Below are 21,325 nucleotides of genomic sequence, written 5' to 3'. Positions count from 1 at the left end.
CGGCCCTTCGGTCCAGAGTCCAACCGGACCTCTAACACCCCCATCTTACTCCCACTCGTTTATAACCCCACAACAAACTTTGAGCACCTGGGCTCAGGAATAAAGTCACCGACCGACTCAAACTGGACGTAGGGCACATTGCCTGAACCAGTATAAACCCTGTGTCATTGAGTGCTAGGCCACATCCGACCACAACGTATAGAAAAATGACAAATATTTACTAGTTGGTCACTTTTTCGCACCGACCTGTATGAAGTAAAGACATACGAGAATGGATATTATTTAGAATATTTAAGGGTTTTTCTTGAAGGAGAACTTAAACCATGTGCTTACATATTTATTTTATCTTTGAAATTAATATCCTGAAGTATTAGTAGTAGAGGTGGTGCATTAAGTTTTAATTCCCGTTAAATTAAGTGGTTCTCATATACTCGTAGAAGAGTTAATGGTTAATCTATTGGCTTGAAGACTAATGTGAAGCATTTAATATTTTTAGTTGCAATTTTTACTTGTAGTAATATATGTTAATCTTGCATGAAATGAATTATGTTTTACATATAAACAATTGCCTATTGCCTATCTAAATAAATTTTGCATTAATTTATCCACAAAGAAGCATCGGTTAATCATGAAGGTTATCATTTTTTGTGCACTACTACCATGTAGGTAGAAGGGAAATTGAATTTTCTAGAAGCACATGAATAATTAGACTGTACTGGCATATAAAGTGATCTTAGAAGGATCAATTTAGCCAATAAATAGTATAATCCATATACCAAGTATTTAATACTTTAGCCTAGAAACTAGAAGTTTATGTCCTACCCTGAATCTGTTGTTGTACAGTGAATAGTACACTGTATATGTGAATTTCATGCCATCACCAATGAATACCAGAAGTATGATTGGAATCTATGGAACATTAGAAATGATTATTTATAGATGATGCATGTAGTATATTACCACTTGAAGTAATTATGGCGTAAAAAGGGGAATGAATTTTGGGTAAAGACATAAGAAAATATGGGTAATATATATTTAATAGGCATAGCCTTCCTAAATCTATCTTTAAGGGCATGTATCAGGACTTGAAGTCATGGCCGCGTCCCTTCCGACCGAGTTAACTTTCTCTACATTGCAGTAATTGCAAGCTTGTAGTTTTGCACTTTGTTGTTATCTATTACGTTGAATTGAATACCAACTGTCACATTACACATGAATGTGTATCACTATGCTGTGCACTCTCGTCGAGCTACAACTATCTCCACTCTTGCATAAACATTAGCATAGCAGCTATAGTTGTATCTAGTAGCTACCTTTGCACTTCCCTCGTAATTAAATTGGCTAGCTAGCACGCTATGTCCATATAGTTCTCGTTGAACTAAGAAATAATTTGCTTTCTCAATGCATCATATGCATAAGCAATAGATTGGTCTTGGACCAAGCAGCCTAAGATCAGGGGGAGCAAGTTAATATGAAATTTGCTCAACGAAGACTAGCCCAAGTGATGGGACGAATAATTGTGAAATTAATATGGTAGATAACACGCTTATGATGATTTGGGATTTATGAAGAAAAGGCATTTGGAGAATTTTGCATTAATGGCAATTAGAAAGTCTAAAAGAAATTCCATGTGAGTTTGATTGTTGTGTATTCTATATTTTTAAAGTATATGATCCATTTTTTATGTATGAGTACTTGGATCAATTATTTTGGCTAAACAATAAAGAAGCTAGACAATGAAATAGTTTTCTAAACTATGATATGTACAAATCAGGGGAAGAACATTCTGAGTTTGTAGGAATGCTGAACATTCTTAAGTGCTCTTTATGTATTCTAGCTCGCTCCATTAATAAATAATAACCCAATGTTTAAATATGTGCGTTAATATTTCTCATAAATCTCTATCATAGCATACATGAATGGGCCTCCACTTGTAGTTGAAGATACATGAATTTGAATTATTTTAAGCCCATCATAGGGGATATCTTTTGAAGTATGCTATTAAAGATTTAATATTGGCATTAGGGGGAGAGAAAACATATGTTGAATGCCAAATATTATTTCCATAGAAGAAAAATGATCTTAAGAGAAAATATTTCTTAAAGTTTGAAGCAGGAATAGTATCATGCACTAAATCAAACAATAGTTTGACTAATGCTCTTATGAAGCATGAAGCAGAGCATATGCTAGATATTGTTGAAAATAAGAGGAGTAACCTGAAGTTATAAATCAGAAGTTATGTTTATTAGTAGTAAACTAAATGTTATATACTATCAAGTTAAAATCTATGGGACCCCTATAGGTTCTAGTTTAGTGTATATTTGTTAAATGAAATAAGAACAAATTCCTCCATTCTTATGAAGAGAACACATCATGAAGAAGGTTAAGCACCTCATGAAGAGGATCATCATAAAGATGAAATTCAACACACTAAGTGCACGCATCATTAGTGTTGATATGCAGAATAACAAATCATCTCTTGTTTGGGAAATGACAAAGAGATAGAATAATCTCACATTGTGAGAATATTGGGAGAGAATTATAGTTATCGACAACGCTACATCTATAATTGCAAAGAATTCTCTTATGAGGACCTGGATCCAAAAAAAACAAAGTTCATGACAAAGTCGCTTGAAGCGATTATTTCAGGTCAATAAAGAAAGCAATTGATGATGAATCTCCTACTAAGAAAAATAAATGTTCTGCTATATCTCTGGCAAATGTAATGAATGAATATGAAATATGCAGTTAATAAGTGGATTATGAAGATCCATATTGTTCCTGAAGAATATAAACCATAACATATAAAAATTAAATCTCATACCAAGTATTAAAAAGTCTAAGGTATAATATATTCCTGAAGGAATATTGAAGTCTCAAGAAAAATATGTCCTAGAAGAAATAGTCATTGAATGACTTTGTAGTGAATAACACTATCTCATTGTGTATGTCAAATAATAATCTCTCATGTAGTAGAGACTATATCTCATAGAAGAGAATAATTATTCACTAAGAATGATAACATCCTTAAAGAATTTAATCTATGAAGGATTTACCAGCCGATTCTTGAAAAACACCGTCAATCCCTGAAGTGAATGTTGACCCAAGAGAAAGAAAATGAGGAATCCTATATATCATGAAGGTATCATACAAACACTCAGAAAAGTGTATATTGTAAGGCTAGCAATGAAGTTTTGGTATCCTCTAAATACCATAGAAGGTATGAGAATATTGGTGATTTTGGCAATTGAATTATCCACTAAATGCCAAGACTAGATTTATTATTTAGTGGTACAATAAAAATCCTGAAGATTTATAGAACATATAATTTGAAAATCCACTAAGGAAGAATTATAAGTATTCAAACTCTAGTATAAGTTTGATGCACTATCTAGAAGATATTGAATATTGTAAACTATTTACCCCCCATAATCCTCTGAAATGATTTATTATTCTGAAGGATAAATTTTATTTGTTTTGCATAACTAATAAGTGGTCATTTATGCATGAAGCATATTGCTCTTATTTACTCATATTATAATTTATAGAAGAATTGTGAGCTAATATTTTGAAAAATATCGTATTGTGGTATTGTATACCATCATTAAGCATACATTTACGAAGGTAGTTAAAACTGCTAGAATTATAAAGATCAAGTAGATCATATTTGCTAAAATATTAAAATTTATGCATTTATTATGAAGATAAATATCTATTCATGAAGAATAGAATATCCTGAAGAATACATGATCAAGAAGGTTAAATGTTGTACTCTTTTTCTCTACGTGAGTTTTTATTTGAAGGTTTATCACACAAGGTTTTTAATGAGACAATATGTGCAATGCAATTAACGAATGTGACGTACTCTTTTCTCCGAGAACCGTTTTCCACTGGATTTTCGGATGAAGTTTTTAATGAGACATGTGCATATCGTGGTAATCACCCAAGGAGAAGTGTGGTAAAACATACAGACTCTATCCTAGAAGGAAAGGAGAAGGAATTATCCTAATCCTAGTTGGTTTATATATAGGCTCTTACCAAACTCTTAGACATTGGCAGAACTATATATAAGCGGGAGCTCTATATTGTAAATACCAATATTCAGAGGAATAAAGAATAGTTTTCCTATTTTATGTCTATTTGTTCTCTACTTTCATCTATTATGTTGATTATGAGAGACAGAGAGAAGAAGGTTCTCACCGCTGGCAATATGTTTTATAACCCAAACTACAGTCAGCATGAGCATACGACACGATCTACAACCGATGCATAGTCAGCATGAGCATACGACACGATCTACAACCGATGCATAGCAGGAGACAACATTTTGTTACGAGCACCAACCAACATGACATGACATCAACATGAGGAAATTATTCCGAGACATCATTATCTCGTGCATTCGAGGCTAGACCATATATAATTGATGCGCCAGCCGCCAGGTATTTATATATAAATATCGGATAAAACTAGAAAAGCTACGGATGAATCTATACACGGGTGCCCCCTCTTTTATAGTGATAGTATGGTAATTTTGCAGCTCTGCTAATTTGCTCCCTCTGGTTCTAGACGTGTAGTTAAATTGGGACGGAGGGAGTACGTAAAATTCCATAGGGTGAGAAAATATAAGAAAGCTAGTAAAAACTGTAAAATGACACACGTACTCTATCAATTACACCTTCAATTCATCGCAAAAAAAAAAATACACCTTCAATTTTGTGCTGCCGCGGAATACACAGCACCCATATATGGAAGGAAGCAGAAAAGTCTTCGCTACCAACATGGATAGAGCAGAACCTGGGTGAAAATGCGAGTCCATTTCAGGTTTTCAGGTCAGAAGTCTGTCCAAATCAGCGATGTGGGCGCAGATATCTCCCAGCTGATCCTGGCCACAGAAACGCCACCCAAAGGGGACGCAATGCAATTGAATCGCTTACCATGCATACCACTACTTGCAATCCATCCACTTGATGAGATAAATAAAAAGATAAAGACTTTAACCGGGAAAGCGCACGAAAACTGCACTCCACTGAACAATTAGCCTGATCTGCATCTGCAAGTAGATATATAGATCTGACCGGAACCGGAGCGGAGTTTGCAAATTGCAACGGCAGCAAAGTATCCCATGGCCATGGCCGGCAGCTGTTGGAGTGATGGGTACGTGCATCCAAAGATGTTTTCACGAAGCGTGGACTGCATGCCACATCGTGGGTGTGTGGTCCATGTGAGCCAAAGCCCACAGCCAGCCAGTTTGATGGCGCTCTTGCTCTAGCCCAAGCGCAGACACATACATGGCTGCATCACCTGTGCAGATCACGACGCCAGTGAAAAGGATTAACGGCAGGTAGCCTGTCGGCCTTTGGAGGGGAGCGCTGCTGTGACAGATAGTTGCTTACATTATTTGGCTCCTCCTCCTCCTGCTGCTGCTGCTGGCTGGTCCTCCTCATTTGGGATCTCTGCCCCTGCGTTTGATTCCATCTCAGAGCGGTAGCATCAGAGTGCGATTTGGCGTCTGCACATGCTCATTTCCATGTGTACCTGCAGTTTCTATTTTTCTTTCAGAATATACAGGTTAGCTCTGGCTGCAAATCTTTGCCATGTGCAACAGGATTTCCAATCAGTGCCAAGGAAATTTAAACATGATTCGTTTCTAACTTTTATCAACAGCTAGTCGGCTCTGTCTGATGTCCAATGACAACAGACAGCAACAACCATCTGATCGCTGTCAAGCTTATCTGCGTATATGAGCTGATGCTGCTGGTTTTTGCTTTCGCGTGGTACGTGGACGGTCATGGCGCTGCAAAGTTCCTTTCCAACTTTCGAAACAAGATATTTAGTTTTCGGATATCATATATTCTTTTAACTAAACAAACAGATAATTTAGGGATCAATACGAGGAAGAGGCGACACTGATGTCACACTGGTGAGGGATGGCTAAGCCTACATGCTACTCTAGCCAATCAGGCATGTCATACTAGTGTTTAGTTGTGACTCGACCTAAATGGAACTTTTGCTTTTCCAAATGGAAAAAAAAATGAACGTCAAGGGTTTAAAGATGCTATCTAAGTGCTTATCCTTTTCAGGGAACAGCGACTGTGATTTCAGAATCCCTTCTTTTGCGGGGAAGCTAGGAAACCCCTTAGAAGTGAATGCGTATTGGAGTTGGAATAGATAGCAAGCACCATATATAGGCCTATCATTGGTCCCGGCATTAAATCTTTAGTTGTTGACAAAGGAATCTTGGAAAGCCAAGTGATGGGCGGCATAATCTTATCCTATGTTGTACTCCTACTGTCCTATCTGTGTACCACACAACAGAAAGTCGTGTTAAGCTCTCCAGCAATGTTGCTAGCTCTAGATAAAACATTCATGTGGCAAGGCTGCCTGACATACAGGCAGGGAAAGATTGATCAAGGGCATCCAGGAACTCAAAAAAAGTCAAACCCGATTAACGCTTAGAATATCATGCACATCAGGAGTTTCACAGGTACTGGCTACTGCATCGAATCATGAACGGATCAACAGCCTTGTGTGTAGCAAGTCAACTGAGCAACTCAAGTGTGATTTAGATCAGAAAGAGGTGTTAGTTTAGTACCTGTGTCGGTGGGATGAACGAATTAACAAGATCTTGGTTTTGAGATCCAGCCGTCCAAGAATACTGGGAAGCCAGGGACAGTGACGGAACATGCAGAGGCGGCAGTAGAGCAACAACCTGTCCAGGTTAAAAAAACACGCGCACACACAAAGTAAGGGATTTGCAACGCACATGGAAGCTTAAACGGCAATTTACTTTTCTGAGGCTGTGGGCAGATCCCAGAGTTGGGATTGTAACGAGGATGGACAGCCTAGGATAACTCATGGCTGTGGGCCCCTGGTATCTTCAGATCTCTACGGCAAACTACAAGCATGTGAAGATATGTATGGCCTAGCTTATCTATCAGATGGAGAGAGAGAGAGGTTGCCCAAGTCCAAAAATCCTGATATCTTTAATCCCGGCAAAACCTGCGTGGCATATCTGCTTCACATGTTTTTAGGCTGGCTTGTTGTTTCATTAAACCAACCAGATTTGGCTCTCCAATTGGCTGGCTGCTGCCTGCACTTCCCTGATCTTTCCTCGAGTTCGATAAACAAATAGCGACGCAGCATACCTCCTGCTAACTAACGATCTCCAGCTTCTCATCCTTTTGCACTACGGCCGCCCTTATATCCTGCTTACCCTTCAGCTTCACACAGCCTGTCAGCCATTGCATTACTAGCTTTTCTTCACTTTTGGTTGGCATCTCTTGTTTCTAGTACAAAAGGATGCTGTTTGCTTCATAAGCACAAGGAGAGATAGAGCGTGGAAGCTACCCCCACAAAGTGAACTCTCCCGCAGTTAGGCTCTGAAATGAGTAATGGGTGCTGAGGATAGAGTTGAACAAGTCACCTCGAGCTCCCATTCTGTCTCCCTGCTAACATATGGAGATTGCCACTGGCTATGATCTGTAACCAAAGGAGGAAAAATGCGAGATAAGCAGCTGGACCATGAGAATCAGGGATACAGGTGAGTAAATCTTCAGTTTCTCTTTGTTTGATTCTTGGTTCAGTGTTAGGCTGTTAGCTCAGTATCCATATTCACTTGTAAGCATAGTGCAATTGACTCAAGCTATAGTTATAATTTTTATGGCAAATCTCTCCGGCTCTAACTGATGCGTACTACACAAGGTACTGATCTTTCAAACTGACTGTTTCAGGTATGGCTATTGATTTGCTTCATATTCACAGAATCCTCTCCACCCTGTTGGAGATAAAGGGAATAATCATCGCGGGATATAAAAAAGGTAGAGATAATATCCAGAAAATAACCAAATTATTGCTGAAAGCTGGTGAGCAAAAGCTTTTATGCACCTTGGAAGAGCCAATGGACGAGCACTGCATACAAGACAGCAAGGACTCAATTCGGAGAGCAATCATGGAGCATGATAAGGTCTTCAGACAGCAGGTATGTAGTATGTAGCCTTGTACTCCAGTAGTCCAGTTATCCAAATCACAAGGATTCACCAAATATATAGAACATAAGAAAGCAAGGAGATCAGGCACCCTAATAGGTCTTGACTCCTGAGCCTTTTGAATTTGCTGATGTATTTTTGCACACATAGACGATAAGTTAACATACTCCTCCAGTTTTGTAATATATTGTAGTGCATACTACTGCTTATGCTGCATTAAACCTTCATCTTTCTAGTGATAAGTTGACAACCAGTTATTAGTCAGACGTAAGTTGTCTTGTCATTCATGCAACAAGAACTTTTGCATCTGATACTGCTTCTTTCCATCAGGTGCATGAGCTGCATCGTTTGTATCATGTACAAAAATCATTGATGGTTGAATGCGATAACCATAGTTATCAACCGAGAACAGAAGAAACTCATGAAATGGTGCAGGGATCAAGGTCGAATCTCAAGAGTAGTCCTTCTACCTCAGGGACAAATCAATCTGCTCACCTTGGTAATGCCCAACACTCAACTCCCCAGCAAGTAACTGAAGATTTGAGTCTTCATGAATGCAAGCCAGTAAATTGCCTCAGCCTCTTTAGTGAAGAAAACTCAACAGTCAAAGAAAGATTTCACAGGGAGAACCATAAATTAGCTGAAGATGAAAGTTGGAATGCCTCTGTAGAGAGTGATCTTGACCTCAAACTAAGCATTGGCCCCAGTTCACATTCACCAAAAAGACCGCACTGGCTATTCTCAGGAAGCAGGGAAAGAAACCCTTCTGGTCAGCATCGATGAGAGCAAGCTAGTAAACATCTGAACATTTAGTTTGATGGCACGAGAAGCAAAATACAGCACAGTTTCATATGCTGAGAAAGCTGAAGCCTCCATTAAAAATGGCATGTGGATTTGTGGAAATACAGATCTGAAGAAAAATGCACTTCTAACTCCCATGGCACCTTGGCCAAAAAAACAAGGCCCATAAATGCTTCCATCAGATTTCGATCAGAATTCTTTAGTCACTAATGATCTGTATGCCAAAAATGTAGAGTCTCACAGGTACCAATACTTGCTATGGCTAGGACAGTAGGACTGCACTAATGTAATGCCAAGCAAAAGATTGGTGACAATTCAGTTCTTGCTTGTCTTGTGCATAATTTTGAGTTTCAGAACAAAAGCGATAAAAAACATTAGGTAAATATTGAATTTGAAAGAACCAAAAGAAAATTCCCTTTCAGTTCTCCTACAGCAATAATAATATTATAGTTACATTCAATAATATACTTAGTAGTTTTGAATGACCCGCCACGATTGATGCTTTACTATTTGCATTTGTATTGTGTGAACTCCATGCTTTTAAGTATCATTTTTCAAAATCAACATGTCCATTTTTACAATCAAACACCCACTTCCTCATTACCCATGCATTGCCAACTAGATCTGCCCTGCATAGCTCTTCATTGCAAACAAAGATTGCCATTATTATTATTTTTTTTTTGAATTCATAAGCGTCTTTCCAAGCTTTGCCCTGCTGTTCAGAGTTGACCTACCTATATTCAAAAACATGTCAGATAAATAAGTTGGACAAGGTACTATTAATTGATGGAGGTTTATTCTCCCATGTTTTTTTTTTCTCAATAAAATAATACATATCCTGCATTCACCAGAATCCGCCGCATGAGCATTCTCCATCTCTGAAGTGATGAAATCTCATATTATCCCTGACTATAATCTCGATGTGCTCAACTTTTGACACCAATCTGATAAACAAATGGCAGTCGTCACATATCCTTAGATTCTTTACTATCCTAATTGGGGATCTAGACTCAAGTGTGAGCAACCCAAATGACATAGCGAGCTTCTCACTATGACCCATTAACAACCTTTCTTTCTCTTCCTCGCTTACATTATAAACAACTGAACTAAGGATTGGTACATAACCTGCAAGCTTCAGTTTTGCCCGTAGCTCCAATAATGTTTTCTTTATTTCATGCATCCATGGGTGCGTATTATCACCAGCAAAGAACTGATGCACACAACCATCACGGCCTTCAAACCAGCTCACTGCAGGATCCTTTTTCAGCCCCCGAATTCTCATCAGTTTCCTAACCTTCAAGACCTCATCCCATTCTCCTGCTGATGCAAGTGTATTTGATAACAACACGTAGTTCCCTATGCCCTCTGGCTCAAGCTTAAAAAGATGTTCAGCTGCAACCTTAGCGACTTCAGTATTTCCATGGATTCGGCAAGCCCCTAAAAGTGCCCCCCAGACACCACCATGAGGCTCCACGGTCATTGATTTCACAAGGTCAAGGGCTTCAATCACCAATCCAGCCCGACCAAACAAATCAACCATACAAGCGTAGTGGTCTGCGGAAGGCAATATCCCATACCTGTCCTTCATCTGCGCAAAGTAGTAGCGCCCTTCTTTTACCATCCCCGCATGGCTGCAGGCTGTCAATACTCCAATGAAGGTAACATGGTTGGGTTCCACATCTGCCCTCCTAACCATGTCCTTGAACAAAGCAATTGCATCATTGGCCCTCCCGTGCGATGCTAGGCCAACAATCATTGAGCTATAGGTATACACGTTCTTCTCTTGCATCCCTTCAAAAACCCTGCGCGCCTCGTCAATGAGACCGCACTTGGCATACATGTCCACCAACCCCGACCCGACAACCACACTCCTCCCAAGACCACTCCGTTCTGCAATTTCCTGAACCCAGGCGGCTCGCCTCACCGCACCGAGCTGAGCACAGGCTGAGATAGCACTGGTGAGTGAAACTTCATCAATGGGCATCCCGGCCCCCGCCATCTGCTCAAACGCCTCGAGCGCCTTCACTGGCATGGCATTCTGCGCATACCCCGTCACCATCGCCGTCCACGCCACCATATCCTTAACCAGGCAGAGCGCAAACACCTCCTCAGCCGAACCCATATCACGGCTTCTAGAATACGCCGCCACAATGCTCGTCCACGAAATGACATCCTTCACCACCATTTCATCGAACACCTTACGCGCGGCACCAACGTCCCCACACGCGACATAGGCGCCGATCAACGAGTTCTCAACAAACCGGTGCTTATCGAAGCCTCCGAGAAGGAGCGACACCGCGTGCGCGCCAGCCGCGGCGGGCAGCCAGCGTGCGGCCGCGGCGGACTTGGCGAGCGGGGAGAAGGCGAACGGGAGGTCGCGGCCGTGCGCGCGGCGGAGGCCGGAGAAGACGCGGAAGGTCTCCAGCGGCGGCTGCGTGAGGTGCGCGAAGCGGAGCAGCGCCGCGGCAAGGAACGGGTCCGGCGGCGAGAGCGAGGAGAAGACGGCGACCGCGTAGCGGAGCGGCGTGGGCGTGGGTGGGAGCGGGAGCGCGGCGAGGCGGCGGAGCAAGCGGGAGAGGAGGAACGGGGTGGAGGGTGGAGGGAGGTGGAGGCGGACGAGGAGGCCGTGGAGGTGGCGGAGGTGCGGGAGGGACGGCGAGGACGCGACCGCGGCGAGCAGCAGCGAGGCCAGCGACGGCGGCGGGCGCGGTTGTGGAGCGGGGAGCCGCGCGGGCGGGTGGTCGTGGCGCAGGGCGAGGTGAACCATGCCGGCGGCGCAGCGGCGTCACGGGCGCGCCGCGCCACCGCGCGGCGGGCGTGAGGCGAGGTGCGGCGCCATGGAGACGGAGGCGGACGAGCGTCGCGGCGTCGCGGGCGCGGCAGGTTGGTTGGTTTCGAAACGGGCGGTTTGTCGTTCGCGGGGGGCGGCGGGCTTAGGGATGCAAAATCCTCTTCTGGGCTGTGTGGACGTCTGGGCCATCGGCCGTTTCGGGCGGGCGGGAGCGGTGGGCCAGGCCCATCGTTTGCATGCCCACGGAGTCGATCGCGCGCAGATTGGGTTTGGGCCTGCTGGGCTCCATTCACCTTCACGACGCTGCAAGTCTGCAACGTCCAAGAGCAACCGCATGATGGATCCATCTCTTTTCCAAGGCTACTGATTCCGAAACTCCTGGTTCGGTTTCTCTTCATTCACGTCGCCTCCTACCCGGATCCGGATGCCTCGCGAGCACTGGAGGCCGCAAACGGCAAACCGAACGACACACAGGCACACACGTATATCCTCGAGCGATACGATACCTTCCCTTCCCCTGGTCATCGCACGATCTGCATCTGCTTTACATGCAGATCGATCTATCACACTTGGTGACCGACCGACCGACCGACCCCGGCCAAGCAAGCAGCGCAACGAAGGCGCACGGCCACTAGCTTCAATCAATTGCAAAGGAACTTTGATATATATGGCTCCGTTCGCTTCGCTGAAAAAATAGCTGATTTGTTGTGAAAGAAAAATAATGTTTCAACTAAAAAAACAAGCTGAAAAATACAGATTATAAGATAAGCGCGCAAGAGCATAATAAGGTGCGCCACCCAAATAAAACCAGGCGTGGCTGCCTCCACCCAACACGGAAAAACGGCAAAGATTCGGCCACTCCAATCGCGCGCACTCGACTCGATCCCCGAGGCCCGAGCGGTGAGCAAATCCGCGCACAGCCCTATCGCATCCACGCACCGCCCTATCAATATCGGCCGGTGGGGCAGCGCACCGGAGGACGGACGGTCGTCGATCGCCCACTTTGCCGCAGCGTGCGTGCGCGCGCGTGCGAGGCCGTTGTTTCCGTTGCTTAAAGTTACAACTTACATACAAGTGCATCACTAGCATCTCGGTAGCGCATACAAACTTGCATTTCTAGCAATGCTTTCAAGATGTGCACCCAAGTATCAAGACGATCATCTATCGAGAATTCGAGATCACTCGTGCAAATAGCGTGGCTATATATACATATTACAGTACCTTTTTTAGCGTCACAACCTACTGATTAAGAAGAAAAAAGTATATATTGCTGGGTTTTTATATAAAGGTTAGTACCCTTCGTTCACATATATATCGTGTTAATAACGAGAGGCCAAGTCGACACGCCGACCCTAGCAAGCAATGACAACCAGATGATGCTCGTGGTCGTGGTCATTTGTCGTGATGTCGTACCATTGGATGGTGGTTATTCCACTCCTCGAGTGACAGTGTGGTGTGTGACACATTATTCTAGCACGTATTGTATCATAAAAAAATCAATACAATCCTATTTTTTTAATTATTCAAGCTATTATTAAGTTTAACCAATTTGTAGAGAAGAGTAACAACCAAGTAGATATACTATGATATAATATATTTCATGATAGATTTAATAATATTTATTTGGTCCTAAAATTTGGTAGCCTTTTTCTAATATAAATTGGTTGTGTGCAACTTACGATAAAACTAGAATTGTATTTTTTTAATACAAGTAAAGGGAAATCTATAATTTACAACATATTGTCTTACTTTTATGTCCCTAAGTCGCGTGCAAAGAGTTTGGATACATCCGTCATTTACAATTAGTAAGTTATATGTGTTAAATCTTTTGTGGTAACATTGTCAAAGTCCATCCTTTGGCATATAATATAACTAGGAGAATACCCCGCGCGTTGCTACGGGGATTCTAGATAATTTATAAAGAAATTAGACTATTTATATTTATAGTTATATGGATGAAACTATCTTAAATTAATTTTGGTGAATGATTTGACACATCGATGTGGACAGCTAAATGCATGTTAGTGGATGAAGAGATAACTATCATAATTACATATACTAGTTGGCTATAATTGCAAGTTCTAGTGGATTGTTGATGTGGATAGCTTGCTTGTTGAGAGAAATCTCTAGTGAGGTTTAGTTTTATAAGAGTATAGGATTGTCATTGTTAGCTTAACTGGTGCCTCGACTAAATAAAATTCTGAAATGAAAAAAAAATCAAATAATGGTGTCATTCCCGAATTGGATTTTGGGAAACCATAATATAAAGTGAAATCGTCCTTGTACACCATTCTTTGCAAATGAATGGAATTTCAGTATATGGTGTTGAATCGAGGACTTTTGCTACAAAAGGGATGTGTGGGAGTTAAAGGGAATAATAATGTTGGCCACTACTTTGGAACAAAATGGCTTCGGAAAGGGTGGTCTTCTTACACCAACACTTTTAAATATATTTTTTGCGGATATGTTAGCAATATTATACTAATAGCAACAGCTAAGGAAATTCGGCAATCATAGGAATAGTCCTGCATTTAGTGGACGAACTCTAGACTTGGTATATAAGCGGGTGATACTATCGTCTACATGAGACATGGCCTTTTTTTTCGAACCTGCCGAGAAATATATTTAGATAAATCTCTGAACCTTCCATGTTCAGACCAGTCTAGTTACAAATCGTCGAGCAGTCATGTCTAACATCTACAATGCCCTCCATGACAGATTTGATAGACATGTAAATCCTAGTGCACCCATCTAGCATGGCGAGCTCAGCTCAGTGCGACCAAGAAGACAACTTCAGTGTAGGTCTACCAGCCGAGAGGCATCATGTGGGCATGGAGGTCAGCTAACATCTAGGCGTTGTGGTAAATTTGGCCGAGACCCAACCATGCTTAACTACTACGACGATGGTGCACAACTGAGCAATATACGTCTCTACATGTTGCAAGGGCGTTGTCAGCTCTCGCCGTCAAACGTACCAACTGGTGGGGTCGGGGCAAGAGAGCTATGCAAGTTGATGATAATGGCCATGTTTGCTTGTCTTATAATCCGTACTTTTTAGCTTATTTTTTCAGCTGGAACAATGTTTTTCTCTTACAACAAATCAGTCGGAACAGTGTTTTCACTTGTTTTTTCAGCGAAGTGAACAGAGCACTTAGGCTCTCTTTAGAAGGGCTCCTTCAGCTCCAGAGCTCCGTGCTGCAATATCGAAGGAGTCACAAAATCGTAGCTTGTCCCAACTTCACATTGATATGGGAAAGAGAAAAAAAAGTGGCTCCGTGATACAGTGCTAACTACAGTGACTCAGTAGTCGGAGCTAGAGCACCAAAGACCTATGACAAATGACCTCTTAGGAGAGGATGTCAAAGCGAATAACAACCTGTTGCAACGTACGAACACACATTTTGCTAGTATCATGTAACACTCAACTGTATATGCCTTTCTCTTTTTATTTATTGTAATAATAAATGTATAGACAGTTTAGTAGATCATAGAATCAGCGTGTTTGTTGCTTCTGCATGTCCTATTCCTCCTCTGCTTGATTCACCGACGGTTAAGACTGGTGAAAAGGAACTAACCGACTAACCGTTGTCAGTCAAAAGAAGAGAGCCCGCCGTAATCTCGGACTCGATCCGATCTTATGGCGCATTCTTTTCGCTCACAAGGTGACAAAAGCATGGCCCCTCGACGAAAAGCCATCTCCATCTGCACGCGCGCCCGACCGAGCCTTCTGGACGGCGAAATCGCCATCCGATCCACCCATCCATGCTTTCGCGTTCTAGAGCATGCTGTGGCCGATCCTGGATCTCCTGCCTCCTCTTCTCGCCCATCCACCCAAACATGCTTTATAAGAAGGCCCTCGTGGCCGCCATGTAACTCCTCGTCAGTCTTCACTCGAACTCGAGCGCCATCTCTTTCCGAGTAATCATCTATGGCCATGGCTTCCTCTGCGTCAGCTCTCCTTCTGGCGGTCTCCCTCGCCGCTCTGCACTTGTGCTGCCGCCATGGGCAGGGTGCCGATGCCGGCCATGGCATCACTGCCATCTACAGCCTCGGCGACTCCATCACTGACACGGGGAACCTCGTCATGGAGGCGCCTCCGGGCATGTTTGAGACCATCATGCACCTCCCTTACGGCGTCACGTTCGGGTACCCGACTGGGCGGTACTCTGACGGCCTCCTCATGATCGACTTCCTGGGTATGTATATGTGACGTCACTCTACAGAGGCTAAGCTTAGTACATACGTATACACAGTCGTGATCGTGAGTTCGTGACATGCATAAGCACAATGCATTGATCTGATCGATCTGCTTTCGTGATCTGCGTCTATATATGCGCAATGCATGGCATGGATGCAGCCCAGGACCTGGGTCTCCCGTTCCTGAACCCGTACCTGGGCAAGAACAAGAGCTTCGACCACGGCGTCAACTTCGCCGTCGCCGGAGCCACCGCCGTGGACCCGGCCGACCAGTACAACCTCACCGTCCCCGTGCCGGTCGCCTCCAACTCGCTCAAGGTGCAGCTCCGGTGGTTCAAGGACTTCCTCAAGTACACCTTCGGCATCGATCGAGGCAACCACTTCGTTCCTCCTCGATCAACCGTCCTCAGCTCCCTCCATGGATCGATGCACTGCAAGGCTCAAATTCTTTGCATTGTGTGACTGCATGCACGCAGAGATACGCAGACGGCTTCAGAAGTCTCTGGTTTTGGTCGGGGAGATCGGTGGAAACGACTACAACTACGCCTTCTCTCGGGACAAGCCGGTGGCCGAGGTGGAGAAGCTCATCCCGGGGGTTGTAAAGACCATCATCGACGCCGCCAAGGAGGTGCTGGACATGGGCGCCAGCCGAGTCATCGTCCCGGGCAACTTCCCCATCGGCTGCGTGCCGGGGTACCTGGCCATGAACGCCGCCAAGTCGGAGCCCGCCGACTACGACTCGGCGGGGTGCCTCCGGGAGCTGAACGACTTCGCCGCCAAGCACAACTCGCGGCTCCGGCGCGCCGTCGCTGACCTGCAGGCGTCGTACCCGCACGCCGCCGTCGCCTACGCCGACTACTTCGACTCCTTCCTCACCCTCCTCCACAACGCCTCCACGCTCGGTACGCACACACGGTCACACACATGGCGACATGCGTAACGCGAGTCGTGCAGTGCATTTCGACGCGCAAGCATTCTCTGTCTGTTTCTTCTTCACAGGTTTCGACGCGGCGAGCACGCGCAAGGCCTGCTGCGGCGGCGGCGGCGGCGAGTACAACTTCGACTGGCGGCGGATGTGCGGCTTCGACGGGGCGGCGGCGTGCGCGGAGCCGTCCACGTACCTGAGCTGGGACGGGATACACATGACGCAGGCGGCGTACAGGGCCATGTCCAGGCTCATCTACCACGGCAAGTACCTGCAGCCGCAGATACTGAGCTTCCCGGAGAAATATGGCCAGACGTAGACTCGCATCATGACCATATATAGAATTTAGGTAGAAATACACTCGAAACTCCGGCTACAAATAAGGCTCCGATTGGTTCAGCTAGCTGTCTTGGTAGTGCTAGGACCTGGGAGCGTCAGTCAGCTGTATCGGTAGTATATTACTATATGCTATGAGCTCTGTACTCTTAAAGTAATGCTATCATCAAGCTGTGAGCAAAATACACGTTGCAGTCCTCCAGCATCCAGCTGGTGCAGTCAGCTGCACAAAATCCATGATGAACACAGAATACAAACGTGTGTACCAGAATGGATGCAGAGGAAGAAACTGTCAACAAGGCATGGGTTGTTCATACCTTGTCCTGCTGCCCCTACAGGTACTTAGAATTTTTTTTAATGGGATGGGATTTGCCACAAGAATCAAGGGTTTCGTTCAGCAGATGAGGATGGCAGAATAGGCAATGGTGAAATATTTGATGGCAGAATAGGCGATGGTGAAATATTTACACTGATTTGATAACACCTAGTTAAACTCAACATCATGGTGAACTATTCTTTATACAAAGTTCATTGAAAGTGGACAGCAGCATCGTCAAGTCTGGGTCTAGTTCATGCTTCTTCCATGCTTCCTCAAATTGTTGTCCCTTGCAGCTGCATCAGTAAACCTATTACTATAAGAAACAGGGATATAAAATGGAAGTTGATACAGCAACCTTTTCCTAGTTCATGTGGCACAACCAATACCAAAGGCAATAGGTTACGTCCTCATTAAGAAGAAAAAAGAACTTCGCCATGTTTGCACAGTACACTGTACCCTCATCCCTCAGGGGAAAAGGGGATGTTTAGCACAAAAGGATGCGAAGATAACGAGAATAAATACATAATCAGACCCATCCCATAAATGAAATAATGTAACCTCTATGCTAAGTTCCATTGTAATAATCCCAATTGCTGAGTTGGATACATCAGAAGGTAACAACAACAACAACAACAACAACAACAACAACAACAACATAGCCTTTCAGTCCCAAGCAAGTTGAGGTAGACAATATGCAAGCTAGTGGCACCTAGGAAATAGAACAGCAGCCAGCAAGACAGAGTGCACTGTTACACCTAGGAAATAGAACAGCAGCCAGAAAGACAGAGTGCACTGTTTCTGTTTTAATGAACTACTCTGAACAAAATGGATTTTCATAGAGCAAGTCTGATTGCCACTAAAGTAGCTCTTACTGTGCCACTATGCATGCACAAGAACTGTTACTAAAGGAGAGTTACTTACTTCTGAAGCAGTACAAGTATCTCCAGGATATGACCTCGCATGACTTCACGGTTGCTCCTTGTCGCTGATTCTTTATATAATAGAACAAGCTCGTCCACCAGTCTATACACAAAAGAAATGGATTTGAAGTCACTAGTTAGTTAATAATGCATTATTCCAAACTTCAAAAGAATAATTCTGACTTTGGATCAGGAATACTTGATGCTATAATATAGGGAGCACAGCAAGCAGAATTTGATAAGTAAGAAGACATATATCACATCTTCTAATACCTTAAAGTATAAGGTGACTTCCTGATCCAGGTAAGCTTGATAATGGCATGGATTTGCTTTAAAGTCTGAAAAAATATTCATGGATCAAATTCATAGAAAAAATCCATAATCAATTAGGTTAACAAATTCCATATCCATAAATTGGTGACATTATCTGATAGGAACAAAAATGTGAAGATGTATTATAGTACTTTCTTTTGATGCTAATTAAGAAGTCGAACATTTTCCTTACCAGAAGAACTGTTTTATCATCATCAGTGTGCATCCATTGGAAAAAGAGTGAGAAAAGGCGGCGAAAATGTGCCAATAGGAAGAGGCCCATAGCATTGAAAACTGGCCCGATAAGGGTCAGCCACGCAACACGGCGCTCTTTATTTAGTGGCTGCCGTTCCAGGTGGCCCAACATCTCACTAAGCATTCGATCATACCTGTAACCAATTTAAAAAATGAAGTTGAATAAAAGAAAGATGAGGGAGTTCAAGAAATATAAACATATTTTGTGGATGTTCATACTAGAGTCGAGCAAAATTTGCAATGCAAGCATATGAAAGTCATATAGAATGCAAAATATCAGCCAATAGTCAACTCAATCACTTAATTATAGGCTGTGTTCTCCACAGTAACCACTAACATTTTACCTATAGGTTATTCAGCAATGATTCTGTATCTCAATATAACTGCAACAAATGCTATATCTCCCTTAAATATGTTGAAATTTTTGGTCCAAACCATTCAATTCGCAAATGTTTGTTTTTCACAAGCTAGCTGTGCCTCATTTAAACATATAAGGCCATAATTTTCCCTGTGTCATCTTCGTCTAATTTTTTGGTACAAAATTTAAAAGGGATACTATAGTTCACAGTTCATAAACTGAAGTGTGATAGAAATAACATATTATCATATAAAATTCTGAATATCCACAGCCCAGTATAATCTCACAGCAGAATAGGTTTACCTATTTGGAATCTGTAAGCTAGGAAGAACAGACTTGATCACAACTATCTATAAAAGGAAAATATGATTTAAATTAGATAGAAACTTTACCAAGGACTACGGGGATTGCTCCGCTGAGTGCATGTCAGCAACAGCACAGATACCTCAATAACCTGGTACCATAACTGATCATCCACAGGAATGTTCTGGCAGCACGCGTCAAGTATGGCGTCTTCGTACAAACTTAATTCCGTCACTTTCACATTCTTCGCTATGTGTACAAAACTAACCATTCCTTGTTCCTGTCAATTATATGGAACAATGTCCATCAACAAGGCCAAATCAAAATTTAAATGAATGCTACTGAGACAAAGTTGGCACTAACATACAGTCTATACTACTGTTATCCCCAGTAGAGAAACCAAAACAGCACTGTACCTTAACTTCTGGCGACCAATGATCCAAGGTTGTCAGGGCACATGGAATGACTAACCAACACAAATCCCTAAGCTTAGGGTAACTTACCTGAAATACAAAAATAGAAACTGAAGTAAACATCTCTATGCAGCCATATCACTACTGCTTCACTTACTGATACAGCTCTGCTGCATGCTAGTAGCCTAGTACTACAAGTTTCCAGTGCAAAATGTTCTCATAGCAGTAACATTTTATCCGAAGAGCAGTACCAAATTCTCCTAACATCAGCTTCTTTTGAACTTCTATAAAAGTCATAACCAAACGATTGGCAAGAACAATGCCACAGTACCCATCACGGAGCACAAACCTGAGACACCAGCCACCGGAACTGGTGCGCGGCGACCGCAGCGTGCTCCTTGGGCGGCTTCACAGCGCCAATCTCGTCGCTGTCAGCGTCAACGCACGAGTCCTTCACCACGGCCTTGAGAGGAGGCACCACCTCCGGCGCCACGGCCACCACCATCTCCCCGACGCTGCCCCAACCTCCCGCCGCCGCCATCTCCTTCACCGCGGCGGCGGCCGCGCCCGCGAGGCCCGCCGGGACCCAGTGCAGGGCGGGGTACTCCGGAGAGGCCGCGAGGACGGCGGCGCAGAAGAGGAGGAGGTCCCCGGCCTCCTTTCCCGCCGGCGCCTGGGCCTGGGGCGGGGGCGGGGGAGGGGAAGGCGAAGGGAGGAGGGAGGCAAGGAGGGACTTGACGGAGGCGGATGAGCCCGCGGGGGGCTCGTACGGCGCCGCGGCGAGCGAGTCACGGAGCGGCGCGGAGATAGTGAGCAGAGCGGTGCGGGGGAGCGCCGCGGCGGCGGTGGCGGCGGCGTGAGGCATGGCGGACTGGAGGGTTGTAGGCTTGTAGCGCCTCGTCGCCGGCGCCGGCGTCAGTGAAGGGTCGTCTTTGTAAAACTCCACCTGCCATTTTTTGTAAAATTATTAATTGGGCCAGCTGGGCCAAAATACAACGATCTTTTCCACATGAACAGGCCCGACTAAGTTTTACCGCGCACGCGCACCACCGGGGACCAGTCCAGGTCGTATGCGACAGGCCCACAGGGAAAGCACGACGGGGATTTTTTTTTTTTTTTTGATGGGAAGCACGATGGGGATTCGGCAGGTGGCAGGAACGCTATAAGCTAACCCAGCTGTACCTCACCTCCCAGCAGATCGTTCCAGTCCTCTTCTAGTTATCCCAGCTTTAACCAATTTTGGATAGAGTTCACACGGTATTAGGGTCCTGTTTGGTTCCGAGCTCTGACGACTTTAGCTCCTTAAAAAATTTTAGGCAGCCTTCTAAAACTTTCTAAAGAGTGTTTGGTTCCACCTTCTAAAACTGATTAAAAGCAATAAATGCACTTGCAAAAAGACCATGCAGC

The 21,325-nt window shown here is 43.9% G+C and overlaps 4 protein-coding genes across 5 annotated transcripts; 2 read left to right on the top strand and 2 right to left on the bottom strand.

Moving 5' to 3' along the window:
• Positions 1-6,893: 6,893 nt before the first annotated feature.
• On the top strand, positions 6,894-9,137 carry LOC136529614 (uncharacterized). The gene is made up of 3 exons (XM_066522690.1): positions 6,894-7,543; positions 7,734-7,981; positions 8,319-9,137. The coding sequence occupies exons 1-3, from the start codon at positions 7,525-7,527 to the stop codon at positions 8,769-8,771; spliced, it is 720 nt and encodes a 239-aa protein (XP_066378787.1). The 5' UTR covers positions 6,894-7,524; the 3' UTR covers positions 8,772-9,137.
• A 496-nt stretch (positions 9,138-9,633) lies between these two features.
• On the bottom strand, positions 9,634-11,664 carry LOC136528793 (pentatricopeptide repeat-containing protein At5g44230-like). Its single transcript, XM_066521779.1, has one exon. It carries the CDS (start codon positions 11,554-11,556, stop codon positions 9,634-9,636), a length of 1,923 nt encoding a protein of 640 aa, XP_066377876.1. The 5' UTR covers positions 11,557-11,664.
• A 3,637-nt stretch (positions 11,665-15,301) lies between these two features.
• Positions 15,302-17,196, top strand: LOC136528795 (acetylajmalan esterase-like). The gene is made up of 4 exons (XM_066521782.1): positions 15,302-15,776; positions 15,938-16,150; positions 16,254-16,679; positions 16,777-17,196. The coding sequence occupies exons 1-4, from the start codon at positions 15,509-15,511 to the stop codon at positions 17,019-17,021; spliced, it is 1,152 nt and encodes a 383-aa protein (XP_066377879.1). The 5' UTR covers positions 15,302-15,508; the 3' UTR covers positions 17,022-17,196.
• A 260-nt stretch (positions 17,197-17,456) lies between these two features.
• LOC136528794 (uncharacterized protein At2g39910-like) lies at positions 17,457-20,868 on the bottom strand. 2 transcript variants are annotated; one of them, XM_066521780.1, is made up of 7 exons: positions 20,268-20,868; positions 19,922-20,008; positions 19,595-19,785; positions 18,783-18,978; positions 18,551-18,615; positions 18,279-18,380; positions 17,457-17,650 (listed from the first exon to the last, which is right to left on the bottom strand). In XM_066521780.1, exons 1-7 carry the CDS (start codon positions 20,781-20,783, stop codon positions 17,539-17,541), a joined length of 1,269 nt encoding a protein of 422 aa, XP_066377877.1. In that variant the 5' UTR covers positions 20,784-20,868; the 3' UTR covers positions 17,457-17,538. The 2 variants fall into 2 exon arrangements, with proteins under 2 accessions (XP_066377877.1, XP_066377878.1); XM_066521781.1 differs by lacking the exon at positions 17,457-17,650 and adding an exon at positions 17,684-18,066.
• Between the last annotated feature and the right edge of the window lie 457 nt (positions 20,869-21,325).

The sequence above is a fragment of the Miscanthus floridulus genome, chromosome 19 (assembly GCF_019320115.1).
Source record: "Miscanthus floridulus cultivar M001 chromosome 19, ASM1932011v1, whole genome shotgun sequence".
NCBI classification, from domain to species: Eukaryota; Viridiplantae; Streptophyta; class Magnoliopsida; order Poales; family Poaceae; genus Miscanthus; species Miscanthus floridulus.
This window is presented reverse-complemented; position numbering and strand designations above follow the sequence as displayed.